The 17,148-nt window shown below is 32.8% G+C and overlaps 1 protein-coding gene across 1 annotated transcript; it reads right to left on the bottom strand.

Annotated features, from left to right (window-relative positions):
* Window positions 1-555: 555 nt before the first annotated feature.
* Window positions 556-6,389, bottom strand: LOC143062312 (neuronal acetylcholine receptor subunit alpha-6-like). The gene is made up of 2 exons (XM_076234038.1): window positions 6,282-6,389; window positions 556-2,525 (listed from the first exon to the last, which is right to left on the bottom strand). The coding sequence occupies exon 2, from the start codon at window positions 2,497-2,499 to the stop codon at window positions 1,309-1,311; it is 1,191 nt and encodes a 396-aa protein (XP_076090153.1). The 5' UTR covers window positions 2,500-2,525; window positions 6,282-6,389; the 3' UTR covers window positions 556-1,308.
* Window positions 6,390-17,148: the final 10,759 nt, after the last annotated feature.

Raw genomic sequence — 17,148 nt, forward strand, 5'->3', positions numbered from 1 at the left:
GGTTTATAGTTTTAACGTAGATTTTGAAATGGTTACTTCATCGGACGGCGTCTAGGTGATGAGGAAAGCTTGTATTTCCTTTTTGGTGAAAAATTGTCTCTTTTATAACCCATCAACATTTTAAATTACAGCTGTGGTATTGAACATAACTGTAAGGTAAATTCCGATATTAACGAGTGTCTTGTGGTTTTCTTTGGAAAAAGCAAGAGATTACTACTTTTCTTTGATAGCACATAATTTTGTATGAAACTGTGTAGATCTGAATCAGATACTTGAGGACAGATCTGTATATAGCCAAAAGCATAATATTCCAGGTGCTATTATGTGGTATTTAATGTCGATAAACTACATGCAGCTTGGAGTTTGTTTGATTGAAACTCATGAGAATTATACTTGCTAATCATTCTCATAAATATTAATTGTAAATATAATGAAAAATATATCATGTTGTATTTTGAATTAATTATTTAATATAAAAACATAGACATAATATGATATTTCATTTGAAAATGTTCGTATTTCATTTAAGTTTAATAAAAGATCATGACAAGCGATGCAAAATATTTTATTCAGATTTGAAAGAGAAGAAAACATATACATAAACTATTGTTTAAAAATCTTATTATAGAATTAAGATACACAATGCACCATTTTATGGTGTAAATCAAATCAACTGTAAATAAAATGGTTACGTTTTAGTAAGCGAATATTCGTGTGTTCAAAATTCCAATGACACTGAAACAAATGTTTGAATATCGTATTTTGAATTGTGTTTTACCTATTTTGTCATTTGTTGTTAATAAAAATTATTTTGAAAATAAGCCAATTACTTGTGACACAATTTAGGACTATATGAGTACTTGGACTATCGACAAGTCTGTGAAGATATTCAAAAATGTCAATCTGTAATCAAATGGGAAAAAAGGGGGTTGGTATAAAAGTAACTGTTTTTATTATACCACTACCTGTTTTCACAAGTCATCATCAAATTGTGTCCCGCTCTAGTAATATTTATATATAAAGTTTCAACATAATTTCACAAATCTCTAATAAGGTGAGTGTGTTATAATCACGAGCGTCAAATTATAGAACACATCATATGTATGATAGAAGAATAATCATATAAAATAGACGATAAAATCAATTGAATATCAGTGTCCATTAGAGATTTTTCTTTATGCTAAAAACAAATTGCACGATAAAATAAATCATTTATTTAATATCAGCCCTTGTAGTTCATGTTCTTTTTTGGTGATATCTTGAATTCAAACTATGAAACAAATTATATCATTAATTTAAACTCAGCAATCACACTGCAACATCTATGATATATATAGCATTGACGATTAAAATTACAACAGTAATGAATATACCGCATACAATGTCAATCTCCTTTCCGACATCGGTCCATTTAATTTCCTCACCGTTTTCCTTTTCACTATATTTTCCCTTTTTTATACTACAACAACACATCTTACAGCGTACTATTCTTGAAACATTTACAAATCTCCGCATACACTTAGTGACTGGGTATTCACCCTCCCGATGATAATATCGTGAGCTTAAAATAACCATCATAACAATGAAAGCACTAATGCTAACATCGGCAAATAGAAGAATAGATATTGAAGACAATCGGGGAATTGAAGTTGCGGGAAGATTTTCAGATGAAATAGTCAAGAAAACTGCGATTGCCAAAAGAACTGTTACAGCATATCCAACTCTTTCTCCGCTTTCTGGTGGAAGTAAAAACACAAAAATGTTTAAAATAATCATCACACTAATTGGGAGAATCAGATTAAGAACGAAAAACATGGGATGGCGTTTAAGTAACATTGAAAATGTTATGAGTTGAAGGTCTTCTCGTTTTGTAACACTTGATTCAATAAATTCCCATGTCTTTTGTGGATTTAACAAATCGTGCACAACATAGTCAAAAATTGATACAACGGATATTTCCTCATTTGTATATCCCCATGGTAATATTTCAAGATTGCAAATCTGTGCATCGAATGGATACCTCGAAACGTCGGCATTACAGAATACCTCATAATTATCTCCAGTGGTCCATGTAACAACACCGTTACTCTGTACTCTTATCACATTTTCGTCTCTATAGATTAACTTTACACCATCATATGAATTTCCAATAATAAAAGATGGTTTCCAAATTATATGCTCTTGGAGAGTAAATTGTTCGATTCCGTTTTCTGTGCTATTCCAAGGTATAGTCTGATCAACCCAACTTATATTAAAGTATCCGGTTAAACTTAATTTCCCCTCAACTTCATTAAATTCTTTGATATATATTAAATGAAAAAACAAATAAATATCCACTTTCGATTTATGGTCAAGGACTGGCCGCAAATTTATGTTTTTACCACCGGTTATATTTTTGAAGAACTCGTCAAAATTCCTATAAGATATCGAATAACTTTCTCTCAAAAATGATACTAAAATTATCAAAATTACTACACATCCACCATTTTGGATCTTCATTTTTCCAACTTATACTTGGAGTTTATCTGTCAATTAAAGAACATTAACATTTGATCAATAATTCTACTTAACGAATATAGTGTGGTATTTTGGATTTGTTACATTATATATTTATTAACAAAATCTGTTTGTTTCATTTCACTTCAAGAGGCCAAGCTTTTTCATATTGTGTTCGTTTTTTGTTACAACAAGCACAGCACAACAAACGGCATCCTATTTAATTAGATGTTGCAGTATATGGTAATTCTTATTCTAATTCCTCTGTGTTTAGCATTGTTTACAAAAACATTACAGCAGCCACGTGTGTATTTAAAAAAGCAATGAGCGAAAGACTATTGTCTTTATTGAAGATGATTTATTCAATCTGAGCTATTTGTTTTAATTTTTGGATCGTTTCAATATATGTATATGTTATTCACGAAAACTAAGGTTTTGGTTTTATAAAACAATCTGTAGTTTTTAATGAAACATGTAAGTGTTTATCAACCATTAGACGACCCTTATCTCTTATATTTTGAAAAGATACACCCTGCATATGAAAATCTATTTTCAGTGAATTTAATATTTGCGTGATGAATCGTTGACTATTTTTTATGTCTAAATCATATAGTCAATCAACCAACAAACAAGACTGATGCAATCTTTACATAGCAAAACCTAAGCATTTCGAATAGTCCAATATTTTATAACCAGTTGTTGATTTAAACAAAAAGAACCTATTCATGATATTTAACATCAATACAGAAATGCTGACTAACATAGCTGTGTCATCATCTTGGGACGAAATTTCCACTGGGTAGAAAAAAAAAGAGGGACGAAAGATACCAAAGGGAAAGTCAAACTCATAAATCTAAAACAAACTGACAACGCCATGGCTAAAAATGAAAAAGACAAACAGAAAAACAATAGTACACATGACACAACATAGAAAACTAAAGAATTAACAACACGAACCCCACCAAAAACTAGGGGTGATCTCAGGTGCTCCGGAAGGGTAAGCAGATCCTGCTTCACATTTGGCACCCGTCGTGTTGATTATGTGATTACAAATCCGGTAAATAGTCTTATTCGGTAGGTCACATTCATGAAAGGGAAGGGGATTGTAGTTACGACGTAAGGAACATATCCGATATCATTTGTGAAACGGTTATTCCATAACGGTTAACCAACTCGTGATGGCGTCCGTAAAATTTACGAAGGGATGATTTCAACTTCACCATTTGGAACTCTTGGTTTAATAGCTTCCTTGTGAGCAGTAACCCTCTATCAAGACAAGAGTGCACACGCTGAAATGTCTCGCCTTCTTTACTAATCACTGATATTATGTTGAAAGTCCTAAGTATAAAGCTTTATTAAAAACTGTTACATAAAATTAACATTAACCAAGATAACTAAACAAAGACCAATGAACCATGAAAATGAGGTCAAGGTCAGATGAACCATGACAGGCAGACATGTACAGCTAGCAATGCTTCCATACAACAAATATAGTTGACCTATTACTTATAGTTTAAGAAAAACAGACCAAAACACAAAAACTTAACACTGAGCAATGAACCGTGAAAATGAGGTCGAGGTCAAATAAAACCTGCGCAACTGACATATAGATAATAAAATATTTCCGTACACCAAATATAGTTGACCTATGGCATATAGTATTAGATAAAAAGACCAAAGCTCAAAAACTTAACTTTGACCACTCAACCATGAAAATGAGGTCAAGGTCAGATGACATCTGCCCGCTTGACATGTACACCTTACTATCATTCCATACAACAAATATAGTAGATCTATTGCATAAAGTATGAGAAAAACAGACCAAAACACAAAAACTTAACTATAACCACTGAACCATGAAAATGAGGTCAAGGTCAGATGACCCCTGCCAGTTGGACATATACACCTTACAGTCCTTCCATACACCGAATATACTAGCCCTATTGCTTATAGTATCTGAGATATGGACTTGACCACCAAAACTTAACCTTGTTCACTGATCCATGAAATGAGGTCGAGGTCAAGTGAAAACTGTCTGACGGGCATGAGGACCTTGCAAGGTACGCACATACCAAATATAATTATCCTATTACTTATAATAAGAGAGAATTCAACATTACAAAAAATCTGAACTTTTTTTAAGTGGTCACTGAACCGTGAAAATGAGGTCAAGGACATTTGACATGTGACTGACGGAAACTTCGTAACATGAGGCATCTATATACAAAGTATGAAGCATCCAGGTCTTCTACCTTCTAAAATATAAAGCTTTTAAGAAGTTAGCTAACGCCGCCGCCGGATCACTATCCCTATGTCGAGCTTTCTGCAACAAAAATTGCAGGCTCGACAAAAATCATGATAGGAAATGTAAGCACGGCAATATCGTATCAATTGGGAAATATATACCCCGTATGCAGGTGCTGCTGGAATGTTGCTACTTAGAAATGGAAAGTTCACAATTGGAAAGCTGAAATCATCTCTTTTGTCGTAAAGTTTTGTTTTCAACCGCCCCTCATTGTCAATTTCTAGATGTAAGTCAAGATATGAAGCCGACTTAACTGTATCTGTAGTATCCTTTATCTCCAATTCGAAATGGTGGTTGTGAAAATTATTCAAGTCTACATAATATCAACCAAAATTATTGGACGGAGAACTCAATAAGAAGTTGAAGAGTATTGAAACGCTTAACTTTCAAACAGTTTTGCAAAATACGAATAAGGCTTTGAAGTAGGAAAACATTAAAATTTCGAATATTTTCCTATATATTTCATATCAACACGGAAACAGCAGGCTACTTCCCTAGTGATACCATCGGAGGCTAATCATAAACCAAGTAATTTGCAGCTTCTATATATATGTAAATGAAAAGGTAGACCTTGAAATAATAGAAATGCATATCAAAAGATATTGTAACAAAAATCTGACCTTTACGAAGAAATGCATAAAAAATAGTATCGCATACATATATCAGGGTAATTATTGTAATGCACTGGTTACGAAATTTGACATGTTGAGTTTAGACACAGGGCACAAAAAGTATTGAATATGCATAAACTATTTGCCACTACACATTAAGTACTGGCATCGGTACCTGTTATATCTATACATTTACTCATTATAAAATGTGTCTGGAGAACTCATATGGACATGGATAAATGCTAAACTGACGTTTTTACATCGCAAATTGTACTCTGCATGCAGACAAAGCACTGCATCTGATTATTTTAAAAGCAAGGCATAAGAGTTCAAATGCATGTTATGATACAGAAGATTTCGCTAAGCACTATGTTTTTTTTACAGCATTAGACATTTTTAATTGATTTTTATAAAATTGAGATAGGAAATGGGGAATGTGTCAAAGCGACAACAACCCGACCATAGAGCAGACAACATATAGTTTGTTCTTATGTTGGATTGTTTCGCAACTGTCATAAACTATTGTGTCATAAACAAGGACGATCGTTCTCTATATTGAAATAGATTGATATGTTTTCATAGCAAAACAAACGATATGTTTTTTCTCATTGTTGAAGGTCGTATGGTTATTTATAATTTCTAACATGCACTTCATTTATACGTTGGTGGATCGTTGTCTCATTAGCAACTCATATAACATCTCTTCATTTATATATAAGAAAGAGTTAGCGTGGAGAACCGGATTATCCTTGGGGATTATATGCACGTATTAAACAACGAAATCAGCAAGTTCATAAACAATTAATTATCAGCAAGAAAACTAATTACTAATTATTAAAAAAAAATATTTAAAGAATGAATAGACTTACCTTTAATGCGTTTCTGGGTGGGTTTTTTTTAGAACGTTGTCGTTATGTTCAAAGAGGTAAATACACTTTATTATTTAATAAACTGCTAAATAGTTACATAAAATGCTATTTCAACAATCATATATCCACCATATCGAAATCCCATTTGTTAAGTGATCAGTTTTAAATGGATTGAAAAGGAATAAAGCGTTAACATCATTTGAGCTATGGTATAAAAGATACTTTCAATAAAATGTCATTACTTTATTAACTTATTTGAACGGTTATCTTCCTATTGTTTTAATGCATTACGGAGGAACCATTGACTCCATAATTACTTGAATCGAATTTATTTTAAAATCAACCCAATCAGTTTTTTAAATCTTCACATATTTCATTATCAAATGGATGCTAATTGTATAGAAAACAACCTTGTAAGAGAATAATTGATCCAGTTACGTGTTATCAAATGCATCCATCATGTTTTAAAAGGTGAATTATTAATTACTTAATCGTAGTTTGGTCTTAATTGTTTTTTTTTAAATTATGAAGCGAGAATTGTTCATTTATAATTTAAAGGTTAAACATGGAGTTTCAACCTCACTCGAAAGTAAATGATAGATTCGATTCTTTGTAATATGCTATAATTAATTTCAAGATACTAGTTCAATAGCATAAATTCAGATCATTGATGTATTTAGTAGAAACAACTATGTAACCAGTACGTAAAAGTCCGTCCCGTACCAAATCTTAAGCTTTAGGATTTGTCTACCAAATTATGGTGGGTCCCGGACTTACTTAAATGAACTATACGATTCTATTCTCTGAAGGGTGCACGATGTCTTAGCTAACATACTATTTTACCTTTAATTCACATGTTAAAAAATCCAAAACGACACAGTACCATACCTAATTGATAACACCTTCTAGAGTTCATTCTAAATGTGTTTGGAAATGTAAAATTTTGTCCCAAAGGTAAAAACATTAAGTCTAACAAAAAAAACGTGTATCAATTAAAACAGGAAATTTATATGTTGTGTACCCAAATACTAGTTTAACTCGGGTAATTATACTATTTCAGTGAAATGGACGCAACACTAAACTCTGAAACATAACAATGAACTAAATTTAAAAAAAATACACATGCTAACAAAGATAACCAATTTTATTTGTTAATTGAAAATTAAGCGGAATAAAATAATTTAAGACAGCAGTGAAGATAATTCTGTTTTAATTGGTTATTATTATTAACCGACTTAAATAAAAGAGTGAGCTATTAATACTGTAAATGTATGATGTCTCTAGTCTGGTCAAAGGGTCAGACTGTCCTACTTAATTAAACGATATATTGTTGAAATTAGATAACATGTTTTCACGTGCAGAGAAATTTCACTTATGACCAATGCATGATTGGATTTCATCTTTCTAATTGGTCAATGATTTTGCAGGTCAGCACGAGTTCACGTGTAAGTGCATTGTACCCACTTTCTTTTATCATCAGCATTTGGTGTGTTAACTTGTGATTCGTATCAAACAGTTCGTTCAAAATTCCCACCCACATACCTCCCTTAATGTTATCTTTTGAAGTAGATATGTAACAATTCAAAAGAGAAAACTGACGGCCTTATTTATATATAAAAAAAGAAGGAAAAACAAATAGGTAGCACATGAACAAACGGCAACCACTATTTACAGGCTCCTGATTTGGGACAGGCACATACATAAATAACGTAGCGGGGTTTAACATGTTAGCTGGATCCCAATTCCCCCCAAACCTTGGACAGTGGTTTAACAGTACAACATAAGAACGAACTATAAAAATCAGTTGAAAAGGACTGAACTCATCAGATGGACAAAATGTTATTAATTATGGCACCCTCAACGGAGTTGGGGTGACATATTGTTATTGTTCGTTTCTTTTTTTCTTATATTTATTCTTCCACACTTTTTTGTCCATGCTATTTCTCAGAATTGGCTTGGACAATATTGATAGAACTATACCATAATGAGGACCATTATATGAAATTGTGCAACCGGGGTATGGCATCATCAAGATGGCTGCCGTTGCCATGGCAACTGATAAAATGTGAAAACAAATATAAATTCTAAATCTTTCATTATAAGACCTAGCTGGATAAAACTTTATGGTAATGTTGGCAATGGTGCCCTTAGGTACCAACAGTACTTAGCTTCTGCAAAATGGATGCCATTGCCATGGAAACTGGAGAAAAGTTTAACATTGACCCTATGGGAAAAAACATCAAAGCAGCATTTTCTTAAGGAATATCAGACCAAATTCAAAGAAACATCATGAATATGTAACATGGCATAAGTCAATGTTGCAATTGTTGTTGGAATTTTCGAAATGGACACCGTTATCATGGAAACAGCAAAAATATCAAAAAATTTAAAATGGTCCAAACTTAATGAAACTTTTAATAGATGGTAACTGACAATTGGAGATAAGACTTTGGACTTCAGAATTTCCAAAATGGCCGCCGTTGCCATGGAAACTGCAATAATGTGAAAAATTGAAAAATGGTCAAAATTTGATGAAAATTTACAGAGAAATACATTCTTATGACTTTGTGTGCATTGACTGTTTAAACTTTCAAAAAGGCTGCAGTTTAGAGGCAATGTGGGAAGGGTGCCATCCGCTATTGCTTGCAATGGCAAATCTAGTTTTTCTTGCTTTTGTATTTCTTCTAAACACACATTTTTTTAGTAAATTGTACCATCTTTTTTCTACAATATCTTCATTTATATGTCCTTCTTTGGGAGACAAAGTACAATTGTAACCAAAGATTATCACAGTTTTTCTTATTATAAATACTGAAAAGAAGAAACTATCAGTCAAGATTAGAATGAATTATATTATGTAAAGTAGTAAAGCGGACATTTGCTCCGTCTTTTTTCAAATGGTCTGGATATGTTCTTTACCATTCTGTCAACTAATAAGTGTTGTATTTAAGCATGGTATATATCTTAGTAGTACTGCATAAAAAGGTGACAGGCTACTTGTTGAAAGTGATTTGCCATACTTAAATGAATGTTCATTTGAATAACGTATAAATTAATAATTTAATAAATATTTCTCTGTAGATCTTAATATGTTTGAGGACAGATCTATGCATAAGACAAAAACATAACATTACAGGTACTATTGTGTTGCGTTAAATGTCGATAAACTAGTTGATAATCCTGGTACCTTTGATAACTATTTACACCACTGGGTCGCTGCCACTGCTGGTGGACGTTTCGTCCCCGAGGGTATCACCACCAGCCCAGTAGTCAGCACTTCGGTGTTGACATGAATATCAATTTTATCCTGCAATTAGCCAATTATAGTACGTACAAATAACAGGTATACAAATAAATTTTTGCTTTATTTGTAATTGTAAAAATAAAGTATCCTGTTATCCAACTTCCACGTTGAGCAAGCGCTAATATGAATATTTCTGTTTCCTAACCATTCAATTTTAGGGTCCTCTTCGCGGTCCGCGTTTCAACTATGTCGATTTTTTTGAGAAATTAGAGACAATTCTTTCGAAGTTACAAGTGTTTGGAGTAATTTCAGGATAAAAACAATATATGTACATTGTCGGAAAATTTTAATTTATTTGTACTCGCTACAAAACAGGAGAAAAGCTCGGCAGAGCCTCGTCTTTTGTCCTATTTCTAAAGCTCATACAAATAAATTTTATATTTTCCGATAATGAACATATATTGTATATACATGGTCATTTTCATAAATTTCCTGTGACAAAACTTTGAATTTTTGAAAAACTAAGGATTTTCTTATCCCAGGAAAAGATTACCTCAGCCGTATTTGGCACAACTTTTTTGCATTTTGGGTCCTCAATGCTCTTCAACTTTATACTTGTTTGGCTTTATAACTATTTTGATCTAAGCGTCACTGATGAGTCTTATGTAGACGAAACGCGCGTCTGGCGTATAAAATTATAATCCTTGTACCTTTGATAAATATTTATACCACTGGGTCAATGCCACTGCTGATGGACGTTTTGCCCCCGAGGGTATCACTAGCCAAGTAGTCAGCACTTCGGTGTTGACATGAATATCAATTATATGGTCATTTTTATAAATTTCTTGTGACAAAACTCTGATTTTTTCTAAAAACTAAGGATTTTCTTATTCGTATTTGCCACAACTTTTTGGCATTTTGGGTTCTCAATGCTCTTAAACTGTGTACTTGTTTGGCTTTATACCTATGTTGATCTGAGCGTCACTGATAAGTTGTTTGTAGACGAAACGCGCGTCTGGCGTATACAATTATAATACTAGTACCTTTGATAACTATTGGAGTTTGCTTGATTGAAACTCATTAGAATGACACTTACTCAAAAAGCTCATAAATGTTTGTAATAAATATTATGAAAAATGATACTTCGATGTATTTTAATTAAATTGTTAAAATTATATATTTCATTTGAAAAATTAATGCAGGTAGGTCATTTATGTAAAAAGATTATGACAATTGATGCTATATATAATTTATTCAGATTAAAAAATAAAAAGAAGAACAAATTACATTAATAACTATTGTTTAATAATGTTATTACAGAATTGAGACACTTAATTTATCCTTTTACAGTATAAATCAAATCAAATGTAAATAAAAGGGTTATGTTTTAGTAAGCAAATATTCGTGTGTCTAAAATCCAATGACAATAAAACAAATATTAAGATAATGGATTTGAATTGTGTTTTACATATATTGTCAATTGTTGTTAACAAAAAATATTTTGAACATTGACCAGTTAGGTCACACCAATTTAATTCCTTGTTCGACGGAACCGCCCGCACCTATTTTTTTCAAAACAGAATTTTTATTTTTATTATATTCCCGCTTCCCGCATCCGGAAATGTTAACATGTCTATTTCCTGCACCGTTTTTTTGTAAATATTTTAAAAAGATCTCAACATTTGTTTGTAAAATCACAGTCTAACCTTATACACATATATGTCTCTGCCTTATATAACGATTTAATAATTTAAACCTATAAGCACCCCACAACACTGTAAATATCTGTGAGAATATTTGTTTCGGCATGAGTGGAGTGGGAGTGCTCCGATAAAAATATATAACAGCGGAAAAAGGACGTACTTTGACCTATGTTTGTTATTATCAGGTTATCCCTCAGACAAGACCTTGAAGGGGCTTTTTACCATGTTTACTGTTGCAGAAAAGAAAATAGAGATACTAAGGATTTGTATAGTGCTACTATACAAAACCTTTGAAAACTTAAGAATTTTTTACTCAAAAAGAGGAGAAATACATTATATTATTAAACAACTTTTCTAAAAGAGGTGTCCAATTATTTTGAATAATATTAAACTGTTAAAGTACATGTAAATGTGTTAACATGGTTAAAGTCCAGTAAAATTCTTGGACATGTTTTGACCATTTAATACCATATAGATATTAAAGTTCTTTGGGAAAATATTAGCCCTTTTGTACTAAAAGATTTTTACAAAAAAATATATTATAACTTATATTGACCCCTCATAAAAGGGATATTCATAACATTAAGGGGTTGTTCTGAACCTGATTATGACTTGGATGGAGAATTGTCTCATTGTCAGTCACACATACATACTAGACCAAATTTAATTATTCAATTATCTGATTATTTCTTGTTGAACAGGGAAAAATGCTTCATAAATTAAAGAAATGTCAAGGTACAAGTGATAAATCAAGTTTTAATATAGTGAAAACCTACTATTTTATGTTTACAAAAAAAAATTATAATCGCTCGACTTAACTTTTTAAGCTTCGCCTCAAAAATTTCGGGGCCTTTTATAGCTGACTATGAAGGTATGGGCTTTGCTCATTGTTGTAGGCTGTACGGTGACCTATAGTTGTTTTAAATTCTGTGTCATGTTGGTCACTTGTGGAGAGCTGTCTCATTGGCTTTTTGGTTTTGTAGCTGGTATTGTAATGGCACACTTTCTTTTCAAGTTTTGCTTTTTGGTTGGTACTTTTTGTTGTTGTGGTCATAAATCATTTTTTATTGGTAAAAGTGGTAAAGCCATAGTGTGCTGATTTCTTAAGAGGGTTGGAATGTTTACCTGATAAAAGTATATCCACATCCGGTAGAGTGAAAATGTTTTGATCAAATAAATGATGCATAAAATATACAGGCGACTGCTGGAGCCAAACAATTATATTGCATCCACATAATCTGGCAGCAGATTTAATTTCACTGGGTGTAGTCCACAAACTTCCAAGTAATATGCCCTGTATATACCTATCAAACGTCGTGGTATTATATCATGCCTTGGGTAAGCATAACTCTAGATTCCCATCAAATCCAATTTTTGACAATAAGAGACCATACAAAATACCTATATGTATCACTCAGACTCAAGTCTCCAGTTTTGATAAAACTTAAAGACTGAAAAAATAGATTCCATCTCCTCGAACTGTATAAGATAAATATGTGTCATTATCTATGACAAGATATGATGAAGGCAGTGAATCTAACTTTTCCCCAAAAAAAGTACAGAATAACCAGATTGTGAATTTGAATTTATTTTTTATTATTTTGTGTTGTTAACTCTTGAAAGCTTCTGTGAAGTTACCTCCAGAACCGTAGCTTGTATGGTCCGGAAATAGTCAAAACATATCACAAGGACCTAAGATCTACGTACGATTCCGCAGCTACTGTGAAGTTGGAGACTGCTGCTGAATAGAAGAAATTTTATTCGGAATTTCACCTGTATTTTGTCTGTGAACAGCAGGAATAACCGTGATCACCTACCACAGTATAATCAACGCCATAATCACTGTTATGTGATATGGGGAATTCTGTATCAGATGAATACTGTAAAAGGTCAGCCTGATCACCGGATTTTATTACCTACAGTGGAGATCACTTCTAACCTCTCATTAGAACTGTCAGAATATCTGTCATAGAACTGTTCTAACCTGTCCTAGAACAGTTCTACCTAGAACAGTTCTACCCTAGAACTGTTCTAAGTAGAACTGTCAGAATCAGTTCTAGGTAAAACTGTCAGGATCAGTTCTAGGGTAGAACTGTCTAAATCAGTTATAGGTAGAACTGTCCAAATCAGTTCTAACCGTAGAACTGTCAGCAGAACTGACTAAATCAGTCAGGACTGTAGAACAGTTCTAAATGACGTCACTGCAGTAAGGGCACTTTAGAATTTAGAAGAAATAAATCACTTCCAATTACTTTGCTATAGCAGATTTTCTATATTTTTTACTGATCAAACGTTACATGTACAAATATCGAAGTGAATAGAAGGTTATCCAACTCATCAGAGAAATATTTTTATAAGATTGCATAGGAAACATCATTGTTTACGTTTCTTTGTTCCCCGTTTTTAACAGTCTCTTCATAAATATAACTCTGCATTTAATTCATGGAATTTTAATCGTAATTTACCTTGTTTGCTTTGGATTTATATTCATTTAAGATTCTGTTTTGACAAATGTAATGGCCTGACCACTAAGTATAACCGACGATTGGGCTCAAGCAGAAAAGACTATCAGGTGCTGATACTTTAATCAAGAGTCAATATAACAAATGGTAAAAAGCTGAAAATACAAATAAAATACAATTTTACAATGTGTTCAATTAATGTTATTAAAACGAAATGTCAAAAATAATAGATAGCACAGTCCGTTGAATGCGAGAAAATATTGTACTTCAAGAACGGTTAAATTTCAAGTATTTCACGGAGAAAAGGTTCAAAAATGTAGAGAGCAATTTGAAGGGTTCAAATACAATGTTGTAAAATTAACTCACTCTGTTGTTAGCCACGAATTGTGTCCAAGATGACGTCTCAACGAAATGTTCCTCGTGATCGTAATGACCTTGCAATTTTCCTGTTACGGATATGTATGAGAGAGGGAAAGGTAGCGACGGTACGATGTTTTAACGTTAAAGATGAATAATCCTCCTAGACTGAAACACATAAATAGATTAAGAATATAATCAAACGAACTATACAAATTACGGAACGGTGTAACAGAATAACAAATGTTCAAACGAAAATTGTACAGTGGATGAATTATGGGATATTAATGAAAAAAGTGTTGTATTTACTATACTATATATAAAAATATTAATTTTCGCGAACCATTTAGGTCACGGAAATTCCAAAATATGGCATCAGTAAGGAGAGTTGTACAAACAATGTAAATACACAGAACCCCATCCAAACTTGCTTTAACTAATAGTATTCATCTTTTTCTATTTTATATGTACTAACAACATTCCATTTTTCTATAATTTCGATTAAAAAATTCCAAAATCTGAGTTAAAACAGGTCGAATGCCCCAAATAAACGTTGTCTGATTGGTTGAAGTACTGTGGCGTCGATGATAAGCATAGAAAGCCTCGATGTAAAGCACAAGCCTCGATGTAAAGCACACGCTTCACATGAATAAGGAGAGTTTTACAAATAATGTGAATACACAGATCTTCCATCCTATTTATGTTTTGCTGAAAATGTTGCAGTGTTCATCATTTCTGTTTTGATTCTGCTAACAACATTCCATTTTTTCTATAATTCCGATTTAAAGATGTGGAAACCCGTAATAAAAATAGATGGCCTCAATGATTTATTAAAAAGCAACGCAAAAAAAATCCGTTAATACAAACATGTTGAACTTCGACCCTGAGTTAATAAACCGATTCACAATAAAGATCTCCTTGCGCTCAAATGTAATTCTTAGTGAAGTATACGGGTAAATTCGTTTACAGAAATTTATACACACTTTTATCATTAATATATTACCAGGCTTTTGCATATTCACGTTTTTCATGTTCAACTTTAGTCAAATTCAATTCTATACATTTTTTTTACGTAAAGCAATAGGAGTAAGAATATTATTTCGCGCCAATTTAACCAGCATCACCGCCACCATCATGATTATTTACCGTTATCTTTGTGAAATTTCAGTTATATAGTTTATTAATTAGAGAAATTTTGGTAAGTATAACTTATTAATGTTAAGGTTCTACTGATGTGCTTCTCTAGACCTTTTTGACGGTCAGTTTTACCCCATTTATCTCAATATTATCCCCGATGACAGAAATGTCAACCCGACCTATTCGTGTCAAAAGTGAAAATCGATCTATTTGATGAACTAATTTCTTCATAAACTGTGCATGCATTATTTCTGTATTATTTGATAACCAATCACATTCACGTTGCATGTTTGCATGATAATGGGTTATGTATTAGTGGATTGTAAGGGCGATGCAACATGTGAGGTCTGCGCGATCACGTGACATTATTATTTGTAAACAAACATGCTCCCCGTGTAACACGTGTCTGAATTATCCTTTCAAAGTGTTATGAATCTTTCAATCACTATTTTATGATATATTTTTCTGTTTTTAGGTTTGCATATCAGTAGTCAAAGTGAATTAGACATAGTTCTGTGGGTTTTTTTTTTTTTAGATTGGTGGTATATAAGTCTACATTATTTAACTGAAGTCTAATAAGATGACTCAACTTTTCCTCTTATTCTCCCTCTATTTTTGAAACCTGCATACCAAATGAAAGGGCATTTGCTCCCCTTGAACAATATTTGGCCCCTTCCCTGTCATTTCCCTTTAAATTAGTTCGAGATTACTCTGACGTCCAACGGCAAAATGCCGAAATCGATGGGTCACTGTGAAAACTGTTAAAATATGGAAAAATAAAGGTTGGCAGGTAGATGAAACTTACATAAATAAAGAGATAAATGAAAAATGAACAGATTGGTGCCCGATTTACATAACTCCATGGCCGTCAGTCGGCATCAGAAGCGGCGAAGCAGCGCATCTATTTTGGGTGGGCAAATATCCACTTTTTGATATGGGACGAGCTCTGACGTCCCACGGCCCCAGCTTGTCTGGCAAAACAGCCGTTGGACGTCAGAGTAATCTCGGACTACTTTTAAATTTGCTCAAAAGTCATAGTCCATTTACAGAAACGGCTGATTTGTGATTTTACCATCTTAACTGAAATTTTCATATTGAACACATTTGACCATTCAGTATGAGTTCCCATGTATTTTTGTCTTATATGAAGGAGGTTTTAGGTCATGTTTTCCTAAACACCTTATTGCTATTTGTCTGTCTGGATTGTTAAAACCACAAAATCAAATATCGATGAATATGCAAGTTTTCAACAATCCAGGAGAATTGACATCCACGAAAAATATAGGAATCCACAGTAAGATTTAGGTTTTGATAAATTTTGGAAATGACATTAGGAAGTTATAAAACTTTATTCTTTGAATGAAGGGGAGGACAGCGGGGTACCCTTCTCCCTTCTCCCACCCCTCTTCTCCTTTCTCTTACCCCCGTTCTCCTTTCTCCCATTAGAATAAAACATCTCCTTTTGAGATATTTTTTCTTGAAATATTAGAAATTTTTTTAAAAGTAGAGATATTTTATTTTTTCTCCTTTCTCCAACTTTTTCTCCTTTCTCCCAGCCTTCCTCTCCTTTCTCCTACCTACTTTCTCCTTTCTCCCACCCCCTTTCTCCTACCCCCTTTCTCCCTTACCCCTGTCGTCCCCCTCTTGAATATGTTTCAAGCATATTACATGCATGCTCAGCACCGCTTTTTATCAGGAATTTTATAATTTATGTCTTAAAATTCGGGTTTTTTCTATTATAAAAATAGGTGGATTTTCAAGTTAATGAGAAAAATGCTTTGTTCACTAATTTAGCAATGCTTTAACTGTTGTGAATGTGAGCTCCCTTCGGCTATTATTAGAATCTAGATTTACATCATTCATTTTCAATGTAAGAGTTCTCCTTTCATTCAAAAGGTAAATTTCCATGTTTGCTGGTCACTTGACTAGAAACTGCATTCAGTGATATTGTTTGTCTCAATTTA

The sequence above is a fragment of the Mytilus galloprovincialis genome, chromosome 2 (assembly GCF_965363235.1).
Source record: "Mytilus galloprovincialis chromosome 2, xbMytGall1.hap1.1, whole genome shotgun sequence".
NCBI lineage: Eukaryota > Metazoa > Mollusca > Bivalvia > Mytilida > Mytilidae > Mytilus > Mytilus galloprovincialis.